Source organism: Galeopterus variegatus, unplaced genomic scaffold (genome assembly GCF_000696425.1).
Source record: "Galeopterus variegatus unplaced genomic scaffold, G_variegatus-3.0.2 Scaffold597, whole genome shotgun sequence".
Lineage (NCBI taxonomy): Eukaryota > Metazoa > Chordata > Mammalia > Dermoptera > Cynocephalidae > Galeopterus > Galeopterus variegatus.
Window position 1 is genome coordinate 428,807 of NW_007726708.1, and position 19,213 is coordinate 448,019.

At 36.4% G+C, this 19,213-nt stretch overlaps 1 protein-coding gene across 6 annotated transcripts in view; it reads right to left on the reverse strand.

The window, feature by feature from the left end:
• The window catches only part of L3MBTL3 (l(3)mbt-like 3 (Drosophila)), a 114,455-nt gene that overhangs the window by 62,204 nt on the left and 33,038 nt on the right, over positions 1 to 19,213 (reverse strand). For all 6 annotated transcript variants that reach the window (XM_008570363.1, XM_008570365.1, XM_008570364.1 and 3 more), the window contains 8 exons: positions 18,734 to 18,893; positions 17,537 to 17,669; positions 15,635 to 15,719; positions 13,955 to 14,046; positions 11,942 to 12,046; positions 7,162 to 7,297; positions 5,579 to 5,670; positions 2,962 to 3,113 (listed from right to left, as the gene is read on the reverse strand). In XM_008570363.1, coding sequence (XP_008568585.1) covers positions 2,962 to 3,113; positions 5,579 to 5,670; positions 7,162 to 7,297; positions 11,942 to 12,046; positions 13,955 to 14,046; positions 15,635 to 15,719; positions 17,537 to 17,669; positions 18,734 to 18,893 — 955 coding nt within the window. The remainder of the gene's footprint in view (positions 1 to 2,961; positions 3,114 to 5,578; positions 5,671 to 7,161; positions 7,298 to 11,941; positions 12,047 to 13,954; positions 14,047 to 15,634; positions 15,720 to 17,536; positions 17,670 to 18,733; positions 18,894 to 19,213) is intronic.

The following is a 19,213-nucleotide window of genomic DNA, read 5'->3' on the forward strand; positions in this document are numbered from 1 at the left end:
GCCGGCGGATTTTCTTCACTCAACGAGCAGAGTAAGAGACAACTGCATTGACGCCATGATGATCCACTTAAGCAATTTTTAATGTGCCTTAATTGTATGTCGAAGAAGAGAACACACTGTTATCGTTTTCTGACAATTAACAAAATATGATTTCATGTCAACATAAGTACAATAATCCTTAAAGTACATTCCATCCCAAAAATAGTTTGTGCTCATAAAAGTATAATATCAGAGTTAAAAGAGTTCAATTATTTCCTTTGTTCTTTCTAAAAAAGAATTCAGGATCCTTCCTGTTGTTCCCTAGCTAGACATTCAGCATCAAAGAAAAATGAATGTGACAAATTTTTCCCCTGATATACTTTGGATATGTTGTCCCCCAAAGCTCATGTTGAAATCTGATCTCCACAATGGAAGTGTTGGGAGGTGTTTAGGTCATGAGGGCAGACCTTTCATACATAGATCAAAGCCCGGTGGGGGCTGGGTAGTGAGTGAGTTCCCACAAGAGTAGGTGGTTAAAAGGATCCTGGCACCTCCCCTTTCTCTCTCTTGCTTCCTCTCACCATGTGATCCTGCACCCACCAGCTGGCCTGCTGCTCTCTGCCATGAGTAGAAGCAGCCTGAGGCCCACACCGATTGCAGCTGTCCCAGAGCTGTGAGCCAGATAAAGCCATTTTCTTTATAAATTACCCAGTCGCAGGTATTCTGCTACAGCAATAGAAAAATGGACTAATACATCCCCATTACTTTTTTCCAGAAGAATGTTTTGAAAGGCAATACATCTTATGTCAAATAAGCAACTTATACCTTTAAAAGCTGTCATACTTATGAAACCAAAAAAATTAACACCCACCCATTTTGCTTAAACCAGGCAATGGCTTTAAAAAACCATTTTCCCCACATGAATCAGAACTTTAAAAACACCTTTATAGGAAATATGAGGAACAGAAGAACATGGTATATGATATGACAAGGATTCAATCAGCAAATCCACACTGGGAGACTTGACAGGACAGATAACCTGCTGTCTTCAGTACAAGGAGAAGAAAAAGATAGCGAGGAATAGGGATCTGTAAATTAAAATCAATCAAGATGAACATCAAAGCAATCACAAAGTGTGTAACTTTTTGCACCTAAAACCATCCAACTTAAAAAAAAAAATTATTTCACTTAACATAATTTTCTCCAGGCTCATCCATGTTGCTGCAATGACAGAATTTCATTCTTTATAAAAAGATATTTTTTGAAAAACTGAAACTAAGGGAATTAATTACCAGCATATCTACATTGAAACTATGAAAGGGAGCTCTTCAGCCAGAGGAAATGGTCCTAGATGGAATCATGAAAATGGAGGAAGGCACAAAGAACATAGAAACATATAAATATATGAATACTTATAAACGAATGCAGATTGTTTAAAACAATTGAATTAATGTCTAGTGGATTAACTCCCTGTTACCGAAGATGGAATTTAAGCATTGATTAGGCTAGTAACTGCAATGGATGGAAACATATCAAATACTTTAAATCCATGAGTTTGAAATGTTAAGAATAATAATTTGGTTACCATGGGAGGATGTTGGTGAACCAATTTATTATTTTGAAAAATGGTGGTGTGTGTGTGTGTGTGTGTGTGTGTGTGTGTGTGTGTGCCATTTTTCAAAATAATATATGGTATATATATATATATATAAAGAATCCCTATCTTTAAAAGATACATACCAAAATGTTCACAAATGAAACACTACAATATCTGGAATTGGCTTCAAAACAATCCTAGAGCTGGAATTGTTTGAGGAGAAATAGAGGAAACAGCACTGGATATAAGCTGATAATTGTTGGTGCTGAGTAAAGGCTGCAGTAGAGTCACTGTATTATTCTACTTTTGTATTTGCTTGACATTGTCTATATTTCAATAAAAATCTGTATTACAAACCGAATATGAAGACATCCCCTGAGGAAAAATTATGCTTTCCAGTAAAAAGCTGGGGAAAACAAACCAAAATATTCAAAAGTACTTGACTCCTGTGTAATATAATCACAGAAGTACTTGTTTTCATTTTTTAAAAATTCTGTAAAAAGCATATGTAACATATAGTAGAGAGCATTTCTAAAATCTGAACAGCAAATGCATTTCAATGTTTTTCCTTTTTAAAACAATGCAAATAAAACTCATGAGTCGGTAAGAATCCAATTTGAAGAGTAATGGAAATTATTGATGGGTCCACTGAATATTTAAATATATGCATTTTGTAAGGTCAAGAAACAATTTTCCCTGAAATTTAGCAATATGCATATAAATTAATATCACCTGATACTATAACACTAGCCATATTTTATAAAGATATGTCACTTCTCTAAAATGTTCTCATTTCAAATGTTCTCTAGAAGGAACTAAACTTTTCAGAAATGCCTTTCACCAGGCAACCAAATTGTAGTGATGAAGGAAAATGAATTAGGTATGAAAAATCTTTAGTTCAACTGCTTAATCAAAATATGTTGGTTTTATTATAATTATTTTATAATTATATAATTTAATAATACATTACTCTTACTACTTTATGCAGTATATCTAAAAACCACAAGAATTTAAAATAATATTCCTCAATATATTTGTATTCAGCTATTACAAATGGTTAGATTAGCTACTAGGCATGAAAATATGAAAGAGAGATTAAAAAATGTACGAACATATGTTGGGAATGTGGGGTGTGTAAACAGTACTTCCATGATAGGAAGTCAACTAAAATATATATCATGGAGTAGAATTAAAGGATGTTATTTAGGAACATAGGCCAGATGGCATAGGTAAAAAGTTAAAAATCTGAAATAGGAAAGGGGAAGGCAGAACACTGTTATTTTTTGTTATAAGCTTTGCATTATTATTGTTTTTAAACCATGTACCTGTTTTACTTGGATAAACATTAAATTTTAAAAAGCACACACCAATGGAAAATGCCTCACCAATAGTCATAGCTCTCATCCCAGTTGTCAAAATGTACCAGGAAACGATTGTCCACCATATCTGTTACCGTAGCAACACAGATGAATGCAGGATTCTTTTTGTCTACAGCCTCAAGCTTCATACCAACTCGAAAGCCTGATGGGATCACTGTCTATGGAAACATACAGATTTTATTAGAGATAAGCACACACTTAACAACAGCAAGACCTGCATACTCCCTGCACCTCCTGCTCAAAGGCCCCACATCCATCACTGTATTCATGTAATTTAAAAATCAAGTGCCAGTTTCACAGCAAGGATTGCTTTCCAACAAGCAGCAAGAAAAAAAATGCCCTACTGCCACACCAATTAGCTACCTTTGCCTCAAAAATAAAACATCCACAACCTCACAATGTTTTAAATAATTTTAACATGTGTTATTGTACGTTAGAAGACTACACTGGTTAAGCAAATTTTATTCACCATGTACTGCACATTTTGTCCTTTTCCTTGATTACACACTTCACAATGAAAATTATTTCATGCAAAATATGCACTTAATCAAGTTAAAAATGTGCATGAGTCAGTACAAATTCACTCCTGCTTCTGAAAAGATCTCTCAAAAGAGTACTCTACTGAAAGTAGGTCATCTTCATATATAAAAGGCTGCAAATTATTACAACTGTTACTTAACACTACTGATACTTTTTATTCACAACAGCAGCAAAAAAACTGGCTGTTAATACACACAAAATAGTTGGTAATTTAAGGAAACCCACAGATTATCAGCCCCGTTGGACACAGGAGGAAAGCAATAAATATTCAATAAGAGTTAAGACTTGAGGTACAGTAATCTATAAACATCTCTTACAATCTTTTGTGAGGAAAAATATCCTTATCTCAGAGCAGTGTACTTGCAAATCAATTACGCCAATCATAACACATTTCTGCCCCTCTAAAAAACTCTTCTGTTCAGACTGAAGTATACAGATATTATTCTAACTACTTTAAGCTAAATAGACATTATCTCTTACTTTAATGTAATTATACAGCTATCATTGCAAAAATGTAGACAGCTATATATCTGAAAATGTTAAAGTAAATCCTGTCTGAATTGAAGTAGCAGGCACTAATGCTCCACAGAAATCTTACATTTAAATTCTGAAATTATTCATCATAGTTCAGAGCATTCTGAGATAGAGAAATCTGAAAATAGAAAAATTATTTGCCTCTTAGATACCAAACACCTATCCCAAGATTAAGTTGTATGTTTGCAACACACAAAATTTAAGAAGACATTTCAGGGCAATTAATCAAATCCCTGACTGAAGTCATTGTCAGGGAAACAGACAGGGATTAGTAAACTGAAAAGAGACAGCAGGCTGCTGAGTTTTCCACCTAACTGACCTTCCTCCCAGGGGTAAGACTTGACAAAGAATACCTACTGACTATGCAGTATTTACATTTCTGCAATTATGCTATCCTCTAAATTAAGTATTTTAAAACAATAACTTGGCTCATTATGTCTATTAGTTACCTAATCTCTCTCTCTCTCTCTCTCTCTCTCTCTCTCTCTCTCTCTCTCTCTCTCTCTGTCTTCTTCAGTTTTCTAATTCAGCCTGGTTTATGTTCAATTTAATCAGGGAATGTTTCAGCCAGTAGACTGATGCCCTCAAACTAACTGGATAATATCATTTCCCATGAGAAGGGTTTTCAGAGTGGGTGAGGTTTTTCCCCACTCCTGATATTTACTTCCATTTGGAGTGAACCCTGTTAGTGAAACATTACTGCCTCCCTCCACCCTCTCACTCACTGTGACATGACTGGTGAATCTGGAAAGGAGGAACTGGTTATACCCTTGAGAGGAAGCTGGGCTGCAGGGTGCATAGTTTCCTCTCTGATCCTGGAGGGTCCATTGCTCCCTGAGCTTGGGAGATGGGACATGAAGGACCAATACATCTCTTTAATTCTAGGGCTCAGAAACTAGAAGCTCGTTTATCAGCAGATATAGTTCATGTATGACCTTTGACTTAGCCCTTATCAGTTATAAACATACAGTTTGGTTTTCCACCTACTTGCTCCTATTAGACCAGAACTTGGGAAAAGAAGAGTGTAATATACTGGACCCCCTCAAAGATGCCAAGAGAGGAACATGTGGGAATACATGTCAAGAAGTAGACAATACACATGTATCTGGACTTGGCTTCTGCTATACTAAAAAGCAAGCTATCACTGGATGAAGGTAGTCACGGTCTCTAGTGACTTCCTGCGTGTCAATTGAAACAGGGCTACATTCATCTCACTATGTGAATGCATTTGAACAGCACTCCTAAATAAGTGATGACAATAATAAAATATCTCAGTCAATTTTATTTTTTATGCACTTTCACTGTAAATAACACCTGGATTTTGTACTATACTGCCTTCTACCATTCAAAAAAAAGACAACCATAATATGGCTATGAAATAGATAGTTATCCATGAAGATTTTAAGCTAAATTTAAAGTTTAATTAAGAGTACTCTGTTTACCAAGGCAATAAAATTTATTACAGTTCCTTGTTATCACTTTTAATTTTTCCTATGAGACACTCAAAAATCACTTACTTTGAAAGAAAAAGTATTTTGGATGTACTTACTATATTCTGATTTTCAAATAATGACTTAGGAGCAGCTTGGGCTTTGCATGTCTTAAGATAGGTCTGCCAATTAAATTCTTCTTCTTTATATCCTAGAGTGAGCACATATGAACAGAATTAATAAAATATCAAAATATTATACACTTAGTTTTCCAGTCCCACTTTTATGTATAACACTAACATGCCAAAATCAAACTATCAAACTTTTTTTTATATCAAACAAAATTTAACTCATAATTCATGACTATGGATTTTTAGACACAGGTGGTGTTTATTTTCAACAAATTTTATTATGTTTTCAATTCTAATGGAATGGTGGTAATGGATATAAAAAAAGGAGTAAGGAAGCAAATTCCTATTATAGTCAGGTGTACTTTTTATTACCAGGCTATATCTATCAGTATTTAGGTAGAATTCCTCAGCAGCATAGACTAGTGAACTGGAGTAGTCAACTTCTTTATTTTTCCTTCACCTGTTCTATTTGGGAGACTAACTTATAGGAACAAGTGGGAAGTTGGAAAAATAGTAACAAAACATGCAATATCTTTTTGGCTTATCACCACAAGAATGACAAGTCAAGGTTTATGAAATAAGGATGGTGGCAAATTACAATAAGGGAAATGTTCTTGCCTTAATTTTCACAATTTCGTTACCTTAAAAAAGAAAATTTAGCATTTTATTTTATCTGCTAATGTGCTCTTTTACTTTCATTAAAGTCCAGAAGGCAGCATGAAAAGAATGGCTAATAATTTACCATATATAAGAAGTCAATTTATAAAAAGACTCACAGATTTCCTTTTCTGCCCTCATCTTGTCTATGAGTTTTTGTTTATTTCTTCAGCTATTTGAACATATCAACTGTCATTATTTTTCACTTAAAACCAAGGGGTGAATAGCCCTTGGTTAAGAAACAATTGCCCTGAGATAGGCCCAAAATACCAAACTAGTAACCTGAATTTTTGGCATCAAGAAAATTATAATGAATATAACAGTTGAAAAAGAAGGAAATAAAATATAAAACACATTAGAGATGAACTGAAAAAGATGATATGTTATTCTTGGACCTTTAGGTAAACATGAAACAGGCACGCGATCATAAGAAAAGTAATTGCTATTAGTTCAGTCCCCACCTAAGACAATTTTTAGTGTTACATCTTCTCTTCCAATCTACTAAATATTAAGGTCTATAAGCTCAATGCATAATTTCTCAGGATTTTCTATATATGAAATATCAATAAATAAAATTAGTTGTATAAACTAGTTAAAACTAATTTTTCAAATCAGCTTTTTTAAGGATGTGTGTGCATAAAGTAGAAATTTGTAGGAAAAAGTTGTTTGTAGTCAAAGTTAAGTAACATATGTTATTTATATGCAAATAAGCATATGGACACAGTTTATTCTCTTAGGTTGGATTCTACTCATTTCTTTCACTTTAATAAATTTATTTTTTGTCATGAAGAAACAGTTTGAACTTGGGCCCATCTGAATTATCATAGAGCCTGAATTCTTAAAAATTCCAAATTAGCATGTAAAAAAAATTACTTTTGACTAAATTTAAAATACAAAACAAAAAGTGACAATACCTTTTGGAGGATGGAGTTTATGACCAGTTTTCTCACACCAGCCAACTGGGTGAATATCCAGAGCATCTGCATTTACCCAGAAGTCATAACAATCAGAATATCCATCAAAGTGAAGTTTTATCCTGTATCCACAAACCTGAAATAGGTGAAGCAGGTTGAGTAGTTAAAAAAAACAGAATATTCATATACAAAAAAATAAACTAATATAGACATCAGGTACAATATAGCCTATGTTAATCAAACCACCCTCATTAACAGCAACAACAACCACTAAGCAAAATTTTAAAATCTAAAGGCAAAGGCTATTATACTGGAAAAAGCTGAGATGAACTGTTATGGCAACAGCCTCAATTACATTAGGAGCAAGCGGATACAGATTGAAGAGTAATTTTCCCACAAATACAGGTCCTTTCTCTATTCCCTATTTTTGTACCAGCATGTGTCACCAAGGTGAGCCAACAGAGACGCAGCCACACCAGCACACCGCACCCAGCTCCAGTGTGGCCCCAGGGTAGGTGCTCTGCCCTATGATGAATGCTGAAGACCACAGATGGTGCAGACACAGAGAGAAGTCAACAGATGCTTCTTTCTACCAGTAGCTGGGTTAGCAGAAAGAAAGAAAGATCTCTCCCAGTTCATACTTAGAAGAGACAGACTCCCTGGAATGCTAGTAAGAACTCATTCTATGGAACACATGGTGTGGCTGCACACCTGCCTACAAGGTCCTACTTGGGGACATTCTGAGTTAAAAGGTCAAATGGGTTTATGGGATCGCAGCTGAGTCATGCTCTGCCCTGGGCTCTTAGAAAGAAGGTTCAGTGTCTCAGTGGGAGTGCAGGTATCTTTTTGATATAATTATCTAATTTCCTTTGGGTATATACCCAGTAGTGAGATACCTGGGTCTTAGGGTGGATCTATTTTTAGTTTTCTCTGAAGAAGAACCTCCATACTGTTTTCCCCAGTGGCTGTGCAATTTACACTCACACCAGCAATGTAGGCGAGTTCCTTTTCCTCCCCATTCTCATCAGCATTTGCTATTTTCTTTCTTGTTCATAATAGCCATTTTAACTAGAATGAGGTGATATCTCATTGTGGTTTTAACTTGCATTTCTCTGATGATTAGTGATTTTGAGCATTTTTTCATGTGCTTTTTGGCCATTTGTATATCTTCTTTTGAGAAATGTCTGTTCAGGTCTTTTGCCCATATTTTAATTGGGTTATTTGTTTTTCTGCTATTGAGTTTCTTATATATTCTGGACATTTAGTCCTTTGTCTGATGTGTAATTGGCAAATATGTTCTCCCATTCTGTGGGCTGTCTCTTCACTTTGTTGACAGTGTCCCTTTGCTGTGCAGAAACTTTTTAGTCTGCGGTAGTCCTATTTATTTATTTTTGCTTTAGTTGCCTGTGCCTTTGTAGTCTAACTCAAAAAATGATGCCCACTCCCATTTCATGTAGCATCTACCCTATATTTTCTCCTAGTAGTTCTATAGTTTGGAGTCTTAAATTTAGATCTTTAATCCACTTTGGGTTGATTTTTGTGTATGGTGAGAAAAAAAGGGTCTACTTTCAATCTTCTGCATGTGGATATCCACTTTTCCCAGAACCAATTGTTGAAGAGGCCATCCTTTCCCCAATATATATTTTTGGCACCTTTGTCAAAAATCAGTTGGCTCTAAGTGCATGGGTTTATTTCAGGGCTCTCTATTCTATTCCTTTGGTCAATTTGTCTGTTTTCATACCAGTACCACATTGTTTTCATTACTATAGCTTTATAGTATATTTTGAAGTCAGGAAGTCTGATGCCACCAACTTTGCTCTTTTTGTTCAAGACTGCTTTAGCTATATAGGTCTTTTGTGGTTCTATACAAATTTTAAGATCGTTTTTACTATTTCTGTGAAGAATGCCATTGGTATTTTGACAGGGATTGCACTGCATGTATATACTGCTTTGGGTAATATGGACATTTTGATGATGTTAATTGTTCTAACTCAAGAAGATGGGTTATCTTTCCACTTATTTGCATCCTCTTAATTTTTTTCACCAGTGTTTTATAGTTTTCATGGTAGAAGTCTTTCACCTCCTAAATTTACTCCTATGTATCTCATTTTTTTGGAGCTACTATGTACAGCATTACTTTCTTGACTTCTTCTTTGGCTATTTCTTTGTTGGCATTTAGAAAGGCTCTTGATTTCTTTTTTTTTCCCCTTTTTGTCTTTTTTTTTTACTGACCGGTAACGGGATCGCAACCCTCGGTGTCGCGCCTGTACCAGGGACCGGCAACGGATCGCAACCCTCTTTGTTGCTCCTGCACCACGCTCAGCCAGTGAGCGGGAACCGGTCTCCACATGGGATCCGAACCCTCAGCGGGAGCGCCGCCACACTCCCAAGCAGCGCACTCTCCAGTGCGCCACCAGGCCGGCCCGAAAGGCTCTTGATTTCTGTGTGTTAATTTTATATCCTGCCACTTTACTGAATGCATTTATCAATTCTAGTAATTTTGGGGGGGTGGAGTCTGGGGTTTTCTACATATAGGATCATGTCATCAAAAAAACAAAAATTGAAGAGAAGGAAATACTTCCAAACTCATTCCACCAGACCAATATTAACCCCATATCCAAACCAGAAAAAGACAAACCAAAAAAAGAAAATTACAGACCAATATCCCTAACGAACAAAGACAAAGATCCTTGACAAAATACTAGCAAACAGAATCCAGTAACATATTAAAAAGATCACATAACATGATCAAGTGGGATTCATCCCAGGGATGCAATGATGGTTCAACATACACAAATCAATAAGAGTGATACATCACATCAACAGAATAAAGGAAAGAAAACACGATCATTTCAATAGATGCAAAAAAAAATTTGATAAAACACAACACTGCTTCATAATGAAAACACTCAACATATTAGGTATAGAAGGTATCTACCTCAACACAGTAAAAGCCACATATGACAAACCCACAGCTAATATCATACTAAATGGACAAAAATTGGAGGCTTTTCCTCTAAGAACTGGAACAAGACAAGAGTGCCCACTTTCCCTACTTTTATTCAACATAGTACTAGAAGTTATAGCCTATGCAATAAGGCAAGAGAAAGCAATAAAGGGCATGCAAATCAGAAAGTAGAAAGTCAAACTATCCCTATTTGCAGAAGAAATATCACTTTCATAATAAAGAAACTACACAAAGTAAAATAAATCTCCTTCGAAAACCAAGAGTTGAAAACACACATACCATAAAAAGTCCTTTTCTCTTTTACAGCTAAACTTCTCAGAGCAGTCTGTATTTACTGAATCTACTTCCTCACAATGCTTTCATAAAATTCAATTCTGTCCCAAAATGCTCTACTTAAATTGCCATGGTCCAGGACACAATGAACTCATCTTACTTGAGAACAACCACAGCATTTGATATAGCCGCTCCATCCCTCCTTAAACTATCCACTTTCCCTGGTTTCTACGGCAGTCCCCACTGTACTGATTTCCTTCTCTGTCTCTAGTCACTCATTTTTAGTTTCCTTAGCTCTTTCTCTTGAGCCAGCCCTCACATGCTGGTATTCTTCAGGGTTAGCAACCCATGCCTTGTCCTCTCCCTGGGCAATCTTATCCACTCCAAAGGACAAAGTACAATTATCCACCTAGAAACTCTGACTCTTCCTTCCATCTCAAAGCGGTCTCGCAAAGACTCCAGAGTCCAAGAGGGAGAAACATACAATGTCTGATTAAATGTAAGAGTGACAGGATTCCCATACTCTACATAAGAACCTGAAAAGAGGTATTAATATTCAACTCTGTACCCCACAAATATGTATAATCAATTGTGTTTCAATAAAAAAAAAAATTTTAAGTAAAAAACATTAAAAAAAAACCTGAATAAAAGTTCTGCACCAGTTTTCTGATATAAAGAGTAAAGAATCCTAGCCGCTTCCTTTCACTACATGTTACACTACCATAAGCTGCAAGTTACTTTAGCTCTCCATGCCTGAATTTTCTCATCTGAAAAGTGGGGAGAATGAGCTCTATCTCAAAAGATTGTTTTGAGAACTAATATGAGCTAAGAGAGGGAAAGCACGTCGATTAGCACCATGGCTCTACGTAAGAGTATTTTATTATTTACTGTGATTGTCATCATCTTGTTATCACATGTTACTGTGTTCTGCAGAAGTCAAGCGTCTTACGAATTCACTAAGCCACTAAAAGAATACCATAATATCTAAAACTAGCACACAAGACCATCTAACTTGGGGGAGGGAAATTTTTAAAAGATACATACCCCCGGTTCAAGGGAGGGAGCGAGGAGGCTGGCACAGCAGAAAAAATTTAAAAAAGAAAGTCTTCTCAGTAATATACTGGAGTGAGGTATATATAATTGACTTGGTCATTTTTTCCTGAAAAATTTCAGAGACACCTCAAAATACTAAAAAGTATAAATATCTGTTGGTCTGTCCCTTATGATAAGGAACACAGTATAGAAAAGGCTATGGAGTCAGATAGCCCTGGGTTCAAATCCTGGTTCTACCACTTGAAGCTGTGTGGCCTTGTATATATCACATCACCTCTCTGAACCTCAGTTCCCTCATCTATCGACAGGGATGAAAAAAACATGACCCGCACAGGATTCTTATAAACATTAGATGAGATAGCATACACAAAACACTAAGCACCGCGCCTAGCAGTAAGCAAGCACTTAACCAATGGCAGTTTTTCTCATTATTAAAACCCCATAATTATCTTTTTATTTAAAAAATAAAGATGAGGCTAGGCTTACCTCAGCCACAGTGAGGACACAGTACACAGACTGATGTTCTGGGTCCACACCTTCTAATTTCATTCCAACTTTGAATCCATTTTTGTTATATGGAAAGGACTGATACTAAAAAGCAAAATGATAGCAGGTTTAGTATCTTATCCCAAAGGCCTAGTTAAAAATGTGAATAATTACCATTTTTAAAATAGACTATTTAACAAAATACATAACTCCTAAAACTCCAAATGAAAAATATCAATGAATAATGCAATGAAAAAATGGACAAAGGATACAAACAGCTCACAGGAAAGAAAATTTAATGTTTTATAATCTTTTTCTTTTATATATTTGAAAAGATGCTCAACCTCACCCATAAAAGTCATACAAACTAAAATTACACTATGATATATTTCACCTATCATGTTGGTAAAGATCAAATAGTTTGATAAAACTTGTGTTAGTAAAACTTGAAGAAATCAGATACATGCATACGTCACTAGTAGGAATGAAAATTGCTAATTTCATAATATCTATTTTAAAAAATGAACATTCTCTTTGACTCAGCAATTCCAATCCTAGAAAATTGCCCAACAGATATTCACACATGTGCAATAGAACAGGTGTATAAAGTTATTCATTAAAGCATACAGCAAAAGATTTAAAAATATATATGACTATATGTGTGTCAATCAACAGGGAGCAACTTAAATTATTATGCAATAGACATAAGATGAACTAGTATGTGTGAGTATAAAAGAATGATGAAAGGATTAATGAACTAAGATGGGATAATCTCAAAAGTGTCAAGTTACACAAAAAAAAACAAAGTCCCAAAAGTATGTGGCATATATTGCAACCTGGTTTAAGACAAGGAGGGGAGGACTTGTGTGTATATGAGTACATTGCTCATATGTACATATAATTTTCCAGGAAGGAATATAAAAACTGGTAACAGTGGTCACTTCAGGAGAGGCAAACGTGGTGCTTAGGGGAACAGGGCTATGAGGGACATACTTTCTATTTTTTTGTTACTTTCACATTTTGAATCACGTGAATGTATTAATAATTCACGTAATTTGCTGTATTTAAACTTTTTTTTAAAATGTGAAGAAACTGTATCGTAAAGGAACAACGTTACAGAAAATAATTGCGCAAAACAAGTTCATATATAATTACTATTATGTTTAAACTAAATATTCTTAAGTAGATGTAGTCATTCTAACATTTAGCATTCATCACTTTTTAAAAACTCTATGTTCATACACATATAAAAAGATATCTATGGCATATTTATTACATACATAATTAAATATAATTAAATAATTTAAGCCAAGGGTTGGCAAATTACAGTCTGTGGGTCAAATCTAGCCCATTACTGTTTTTCACAAATAAAGTTTTATTGGAATATAGCCATGCCCATTTGTTTTCATATTGTCTATAGCTGCTTCATGCTACCAGTTGAGTTGTTGCAAGAGATACCAGATGTCTTGCAGAGCCTATCTGTCCCTTTAAGTATTAGTGCACCATCCCATGTTTTAGTCCAGAAGCAGCCCCTCCTACTTAGAACTACATCTGATATTTATATTTTTAACTGATTTTAAATCATGTATGATAAAATCTTTTTTATTATAGCTAATATGGTAACACATTTTTAGATGTTTTGTTGTGATCTTCTGTAAATCTCAGTAAGCATTTTCACTCTCCCAAAGCCATGGTGTTAATACGAAATTTCATGCCAGTTTTTCTTCACCTTCTAGTTTTTCAGTAGTAGTATCAGTATCCCTGCTAAAATTCATGAGTGAAAGACCAGCAGAGGTTGAAAGAAAAGACTGTGTGTGCCCACGAGTGTGCACACACTGATATCACTGCCCTGAGAGGTGCCCCTGCACATAAACACACACATGAAAAGCAGTAGGTCTGAGAAATTATCCCAAGTTTCAGTTCCTGAACAGACAGTGGAAACAACAATCCTAATTCAGATCACTATTCCAGATCTTCCGCCCTTATAAACAGTGTTTCTAGAAGGGCCCATACCTCCTTGAACAGCTTTGCAGGCACTGCCACAGCTTTCTCCTCCTCCAGATAGGATGCCCAGCACCAAGCTTTCTTTCCTTTAGGGGGCAAGCCTGAAAAGCAAATGAAACTAAAATGACAGAGTTTCCAAATCTAAGAAATCAATGGTACTTTTGGTGAACTCTCACTTCTCTGACCACTACTGTGCCTGGCTCTTCTTCTCCATGGCTGGTATTTCTCAGTCTCTTTTTCCTGGCTTCTATTCTAAAGAAATGAGAGCTAATAAGTGAATTGTGGTACATATCCACAGTTATGAGGGTAGAAGAAAGAAGCAGAAGATATAAAGAAGACACAGCAGGAAGCCAAGACAGCACAGTACCATAGAAGCTAACAGAAGGTGAGAGCTTCTGGACGCAGGATGCTCAAAAAATTTTTCCTAAGAGTTCAAAAAGTTGAGGATTGAGAAAAGGACAGTGTATTGTGTAGTTAGGGAATGGCTGTTAATCTTGCAGAGGGAGAAAAAAAAAATCATTGCAGTGAGAATCAGAGCTTTAAGTACAAAAAATATATGTGACCAAAATATGGAGGCAGTTAATGTCGATTTTATTTGAATGACTTTGACAAATACTGGAAATGAAGGAAAGAGCATCATAGCTTAATGGGAAGCAAAGCTGGGAGAAAGGTATTTTGGAGATGAGACTGGAACAGGCAGAGGTAGAGCCCCTAAAGAGAAATAAAAAATCTGAATACTTAAGGAAAATAAAAAGTGACTGAAAGAACATGGTCCTAGAAGATACAGAGGCCTGGAATTTTATACAGAGTAGAAATGAAGGGGAAGGGAAAGAAACACGGAAGAAATAAGACATTTTGAGACATAGTGAAGAGTAACTGAGGAATGTTCTCCCTTTAATCTCATTGATGTAAAATAGAAGGTCATCTCTGAAAGACATAAAAGTTAGCTCTGCGCTTGAGGCAGGTGGAAATGTTTCCAACTCTTTTGAGGAATTCACAGAAAAACATGTGAGAAATGCATCCAGGCACTGGGGAGCAGCACTGGGGCTGTGGTGCTGATTTGTAGGGACAATATGACTGTGCAGGCTCGGAGCTGGGCCACGCAAGGTAGAGTGACCTAAAATGAGGGACTGGCCAGGCAGATGTGACAGGCCAAAGGGATAAAACTTAGTGGAGAATGCTGAGGCCTCTATGGAGATGACCGTGCCAAATAAGGGTACAAGTTCATCCAGACAAATATTAAAGGGAAGGGTCTAAGGGCTGGATACTTCATGACAATAAAATGCTGCCCAAGGAACAATGAAAGAAAAAAAAGGTACTACGTTAGGAAGCTGCACTTTTCAGCGAGAACATTAAAAACCTAAAATCTTGGGAAATGAACAAGAACAGAGTTTTAGTAAAGATGCAGAAGCAAGAACCACCTATCTGATAGAAAAATAAATAAATCAAGGAAAATGTTCTCATGCTTACCCTTGAAATTACTGGAAAGTTACTAATTTCCATGTTTTTCTGCTTATCTACTTCCTCAAGACCCTAATTTTTACTGAGAAAATTGGATCGAAGAAAAACCCAAAGCAATATTTTAACTGCCATAGTGTGCATTACAATTATGACTACAATTTCTACCTGTTTGTGAAATCTTCTCAATTTTATACAGTTACAAGCAGAACTTTGCTTCTGTCAGCTCACCCTGCTTCAGTACAGCTGAGTCCCCTCGTCTTTTCCTTCGGGTCCTCTGTGAACCCCTCAAAATTCTTCCATCTTGTTTATTCTCCTACAAGAAGAAGGGGAAATGATTACTTTAAAAGTTCATAAAATTGGCACCAATGAAAAGTTATAAAGCCGTCAGAAGCAATTTCTGTGGTTGTTTTTTTTTTCAATTTCACTTCATAACTTTTAAAAGAGGAAAGAATATGGTTCGTTTGAGCACTGTGTTGCTTTTGGCCTGAGGTCATTACAAAATAAAACCATTTCCAAGAATGACACTCTGGAAGAGAATAGATACTGCTCCCTCCTCCTTCAACCCCTTCTCTCAGCTGCACGAGCACTTGGTTCTGGTTTTCCTCACTCCTCCACTGCAGTCCTCTCTTCTCTATCTAGTCACTTTCCCTGGGTTTTAAAAGTCATCTATATGCCAAATACTCCCAGTCTGTATCTCTAGCTCTCTCTCTCTGACTCCTACTGCCAAGTTGGGATCTTCACTCGGATGTCTAATAAGCATCTCAAACTTACAATGGCCAAAGGACTCAACTTTCTACTTCACTCTCGCCTCACCATTCTCAGTAAGTGACCTGTTGTCCAGTCAGTTGTTGAGGCCAAAAATCTAAGAGTTACTTCTGATTCTCCTCTTTCCCTCACACATCCTGACAACCCTACTTCTAACATCGATCCCAAATCCATTGACTTCTACTGCAATAAACTCCTAACTGATTTCCCTAATTCCACTCTTGCTCACATATATCGAAGTTACAGCAGTCATTTTAAAACACAAATCATATCGAAGCATTTCCTAGACTTCAATTTTCCAATGGATTCCCATTACACTCAGAATACAGTAAAAACCCATTATATCTGGTTTACCAGAAAGCCCTAGATGACTGGCCCACACCTTCCTCTTCAGCTGTATCTTAAGCTACTCTCCCCTAACTCACGATGCACACTTCTATTGCCTTTTCTATTTCCTCAAACAGAACCTGCTACCCATGCTCTACCTTTGGGACTTTCCCCTGCAAGTTCTGCTGCCCAGAGGGCTCTTATTCTTAACCATACAGCAGGCTGCTACTCATTACTCAGATGACACAGTTCAGGTCACCTTCTTTGGGAGGCCTCCCTGACAACAAAACTTAAAGTAGTCAGTCAGTCCTAATGCCCTATTTTAATTCTCAACATAGCACTTATCACTAGTTGATATTTCTCCTGCTCATTTTGTGTGTTTATTATATGTCCCCTTAACAAGAATTCAGTGTCTCTGAGAAGAGATCCTGTCCTCTCTGTCTTATTCATCCCTGTATTCCCAGCTCCTAGAATAGTGACTAGCAAATAACAGTTGCTCAATATTAATCTTAAGGGAAATGCTTCAAGACCTCACAGTTCTCTTCATATAGAACCATTAATACATAGTTTAGGGATAAGACATTTGTGTTTTAAATAGCATATTTTGAATGCTATTTTCCCCAAATACACCTGATATTTATGTGCCATTTTCTACCTACTCATGTAAGTTTTATGAGATCTCATAAAACTCAGATCTGTCTGCAATTTACCAAAATGGGATTGGCATTTTGCTGTCAAGAGGAACTTAAGATTAATCAACAAAATTGAAGGGTTTCCTGTTGCCTCTCACCCAGCAGTAAATTCCAGGACATTCCACTTCTTCACTGTGGTATGGTACTACTATTTACTATTCCCATTTGGAGACGAAGACACAAGGCACAGAGAGGCTAGGTACCTTGATGACAGTAACACAGACAGTCCTGGAAGCAGCATTTGAACTTAAGTCTCTGGTTCCAGAGCAGTGTTTGTCACCATGATGCTACCCACTTAAGACTCATCATCCCTGTACTCCTTGGAGGTCACATAAGAGATACTAACCATTTCATCATCTCTCTCTTCTCCATCCTCCTTGGGGTCAGCTTTCAGAGATAATTTTGGTTTTTTCTTCCGACTACACTTAGGATCTTCCTCCTCGTTGTCTTCTCCTATGTCCCTTTCTTCCTTTTGATCTCTGTTGTATTTATAAACCCAAAATAGTGACAGGAAACAATACCTATGAAACACCTACATGTTGATCATCAATGCAAAAATTATTTTTAGAAAAGTCACCCTCCAAAGAAAAATATTTAACCACCAGGAGAAATTCACAGGTGTTAGAATATCATATATAAGGAATACTTAAAACCGCTATTATGTGTGACATCTGTCAAGGTAGAAAGTGAAAATTACCTTACATGTCAATTTCAAAAGGGGACCAGGAACACATGTGTAATATGTTCTAATACGTTTATAATTATTTGTCTTCCACATCTGTTATCCATACTAATAAAAGAATCTATTATTTAGAGATATTTGTCTTCAGGGCAATTCTAAAGCAACGATTTAGTGATTAAGAATGACAAATCCAACTGAAAAAGACCAAGTGTAACTTTATAAAACATCAGTTGGCCAACAAAAACAGACAACTGTCAAGCCTGTGCTGGTTAAAATTTGTGAGAAACTTGGTCCACCAAAACATAAATATCAAGTCATTTTATTTGCGGTATACAATTATATCCAAGAAACACACGTTCTTGGTGATAAGCTGAACTTTGTCAGACAGTCCCCAAAGGGAAGGTCATACTCCACTGCCAGTCACAGCTGCTGTCCCGGTCTTTAATCCTCAGTCTGTGCCCTGAGATCACCAGTAACGTGACTCACTACACTATCCACTATAGCCATTTTCATTCAGGTGATTACCAGTCAGTGGGAATTTTATTCCATATAAGGAGTTTTAGCTGTGTTACCTAAGAACTCCCAAAATACAAACAAAATTGCTAATTAATGTAGACATAAGGCTGAAGACAGAGACAGGTTGTAACACAGGCAGAACATTAGCAGTACGACTCAGACCAGAAGTCACTAGGTCCAATAAAGGGGTCAGGGTCCATGTGTCTCTAAAGGAAAGTTCTCTGGAAAAAAGACACAGAAGGGTGACAGATGTCAGAGAACACAAAACCTCTGTATTACCAGTCCCAGGTTTTAGACCTTGGACTCTAAAACCCATTCTATAGATGGAACAGGGCAAAAACCTACTTGTCTTTGATATGCCGGGCACAATTCTGGCTGCAATAGTTTCCTCCAGAAAGACACTCATCTACATTGCCATACTGACAACAGTTCTCACAGAATTGAAGCCCTTCTACTTTCACTGGATCCTTCAACCTGAAAGGCATCCCAGACTTCTCTGAAAAGACTAGAAGATGAAGAGAAGGAAAAAATATTAAAACCATGACAGAAGACATTCCAAAATACATTTAGGCTTATTCTTCTAATAATTTTGTTAGCAACACAATAAAAGAATAATGTTTGTTGAATGAATGAATGATCAAACTATGGAGTTTGCAAAGGAAAGGAGGATGGGCTTTGCAGAAAATCACTCAGATCCTATATATAACAAAAAAAATTCCGCAGAAAGGATAAACAAAAGCTTGTGCAAGGCTTCTTCTATAGAGTTCGAAGTCAAATAAAGAAAATTTTATTAGTCACTAAATCCAGAAGACATTAACTGTTGCT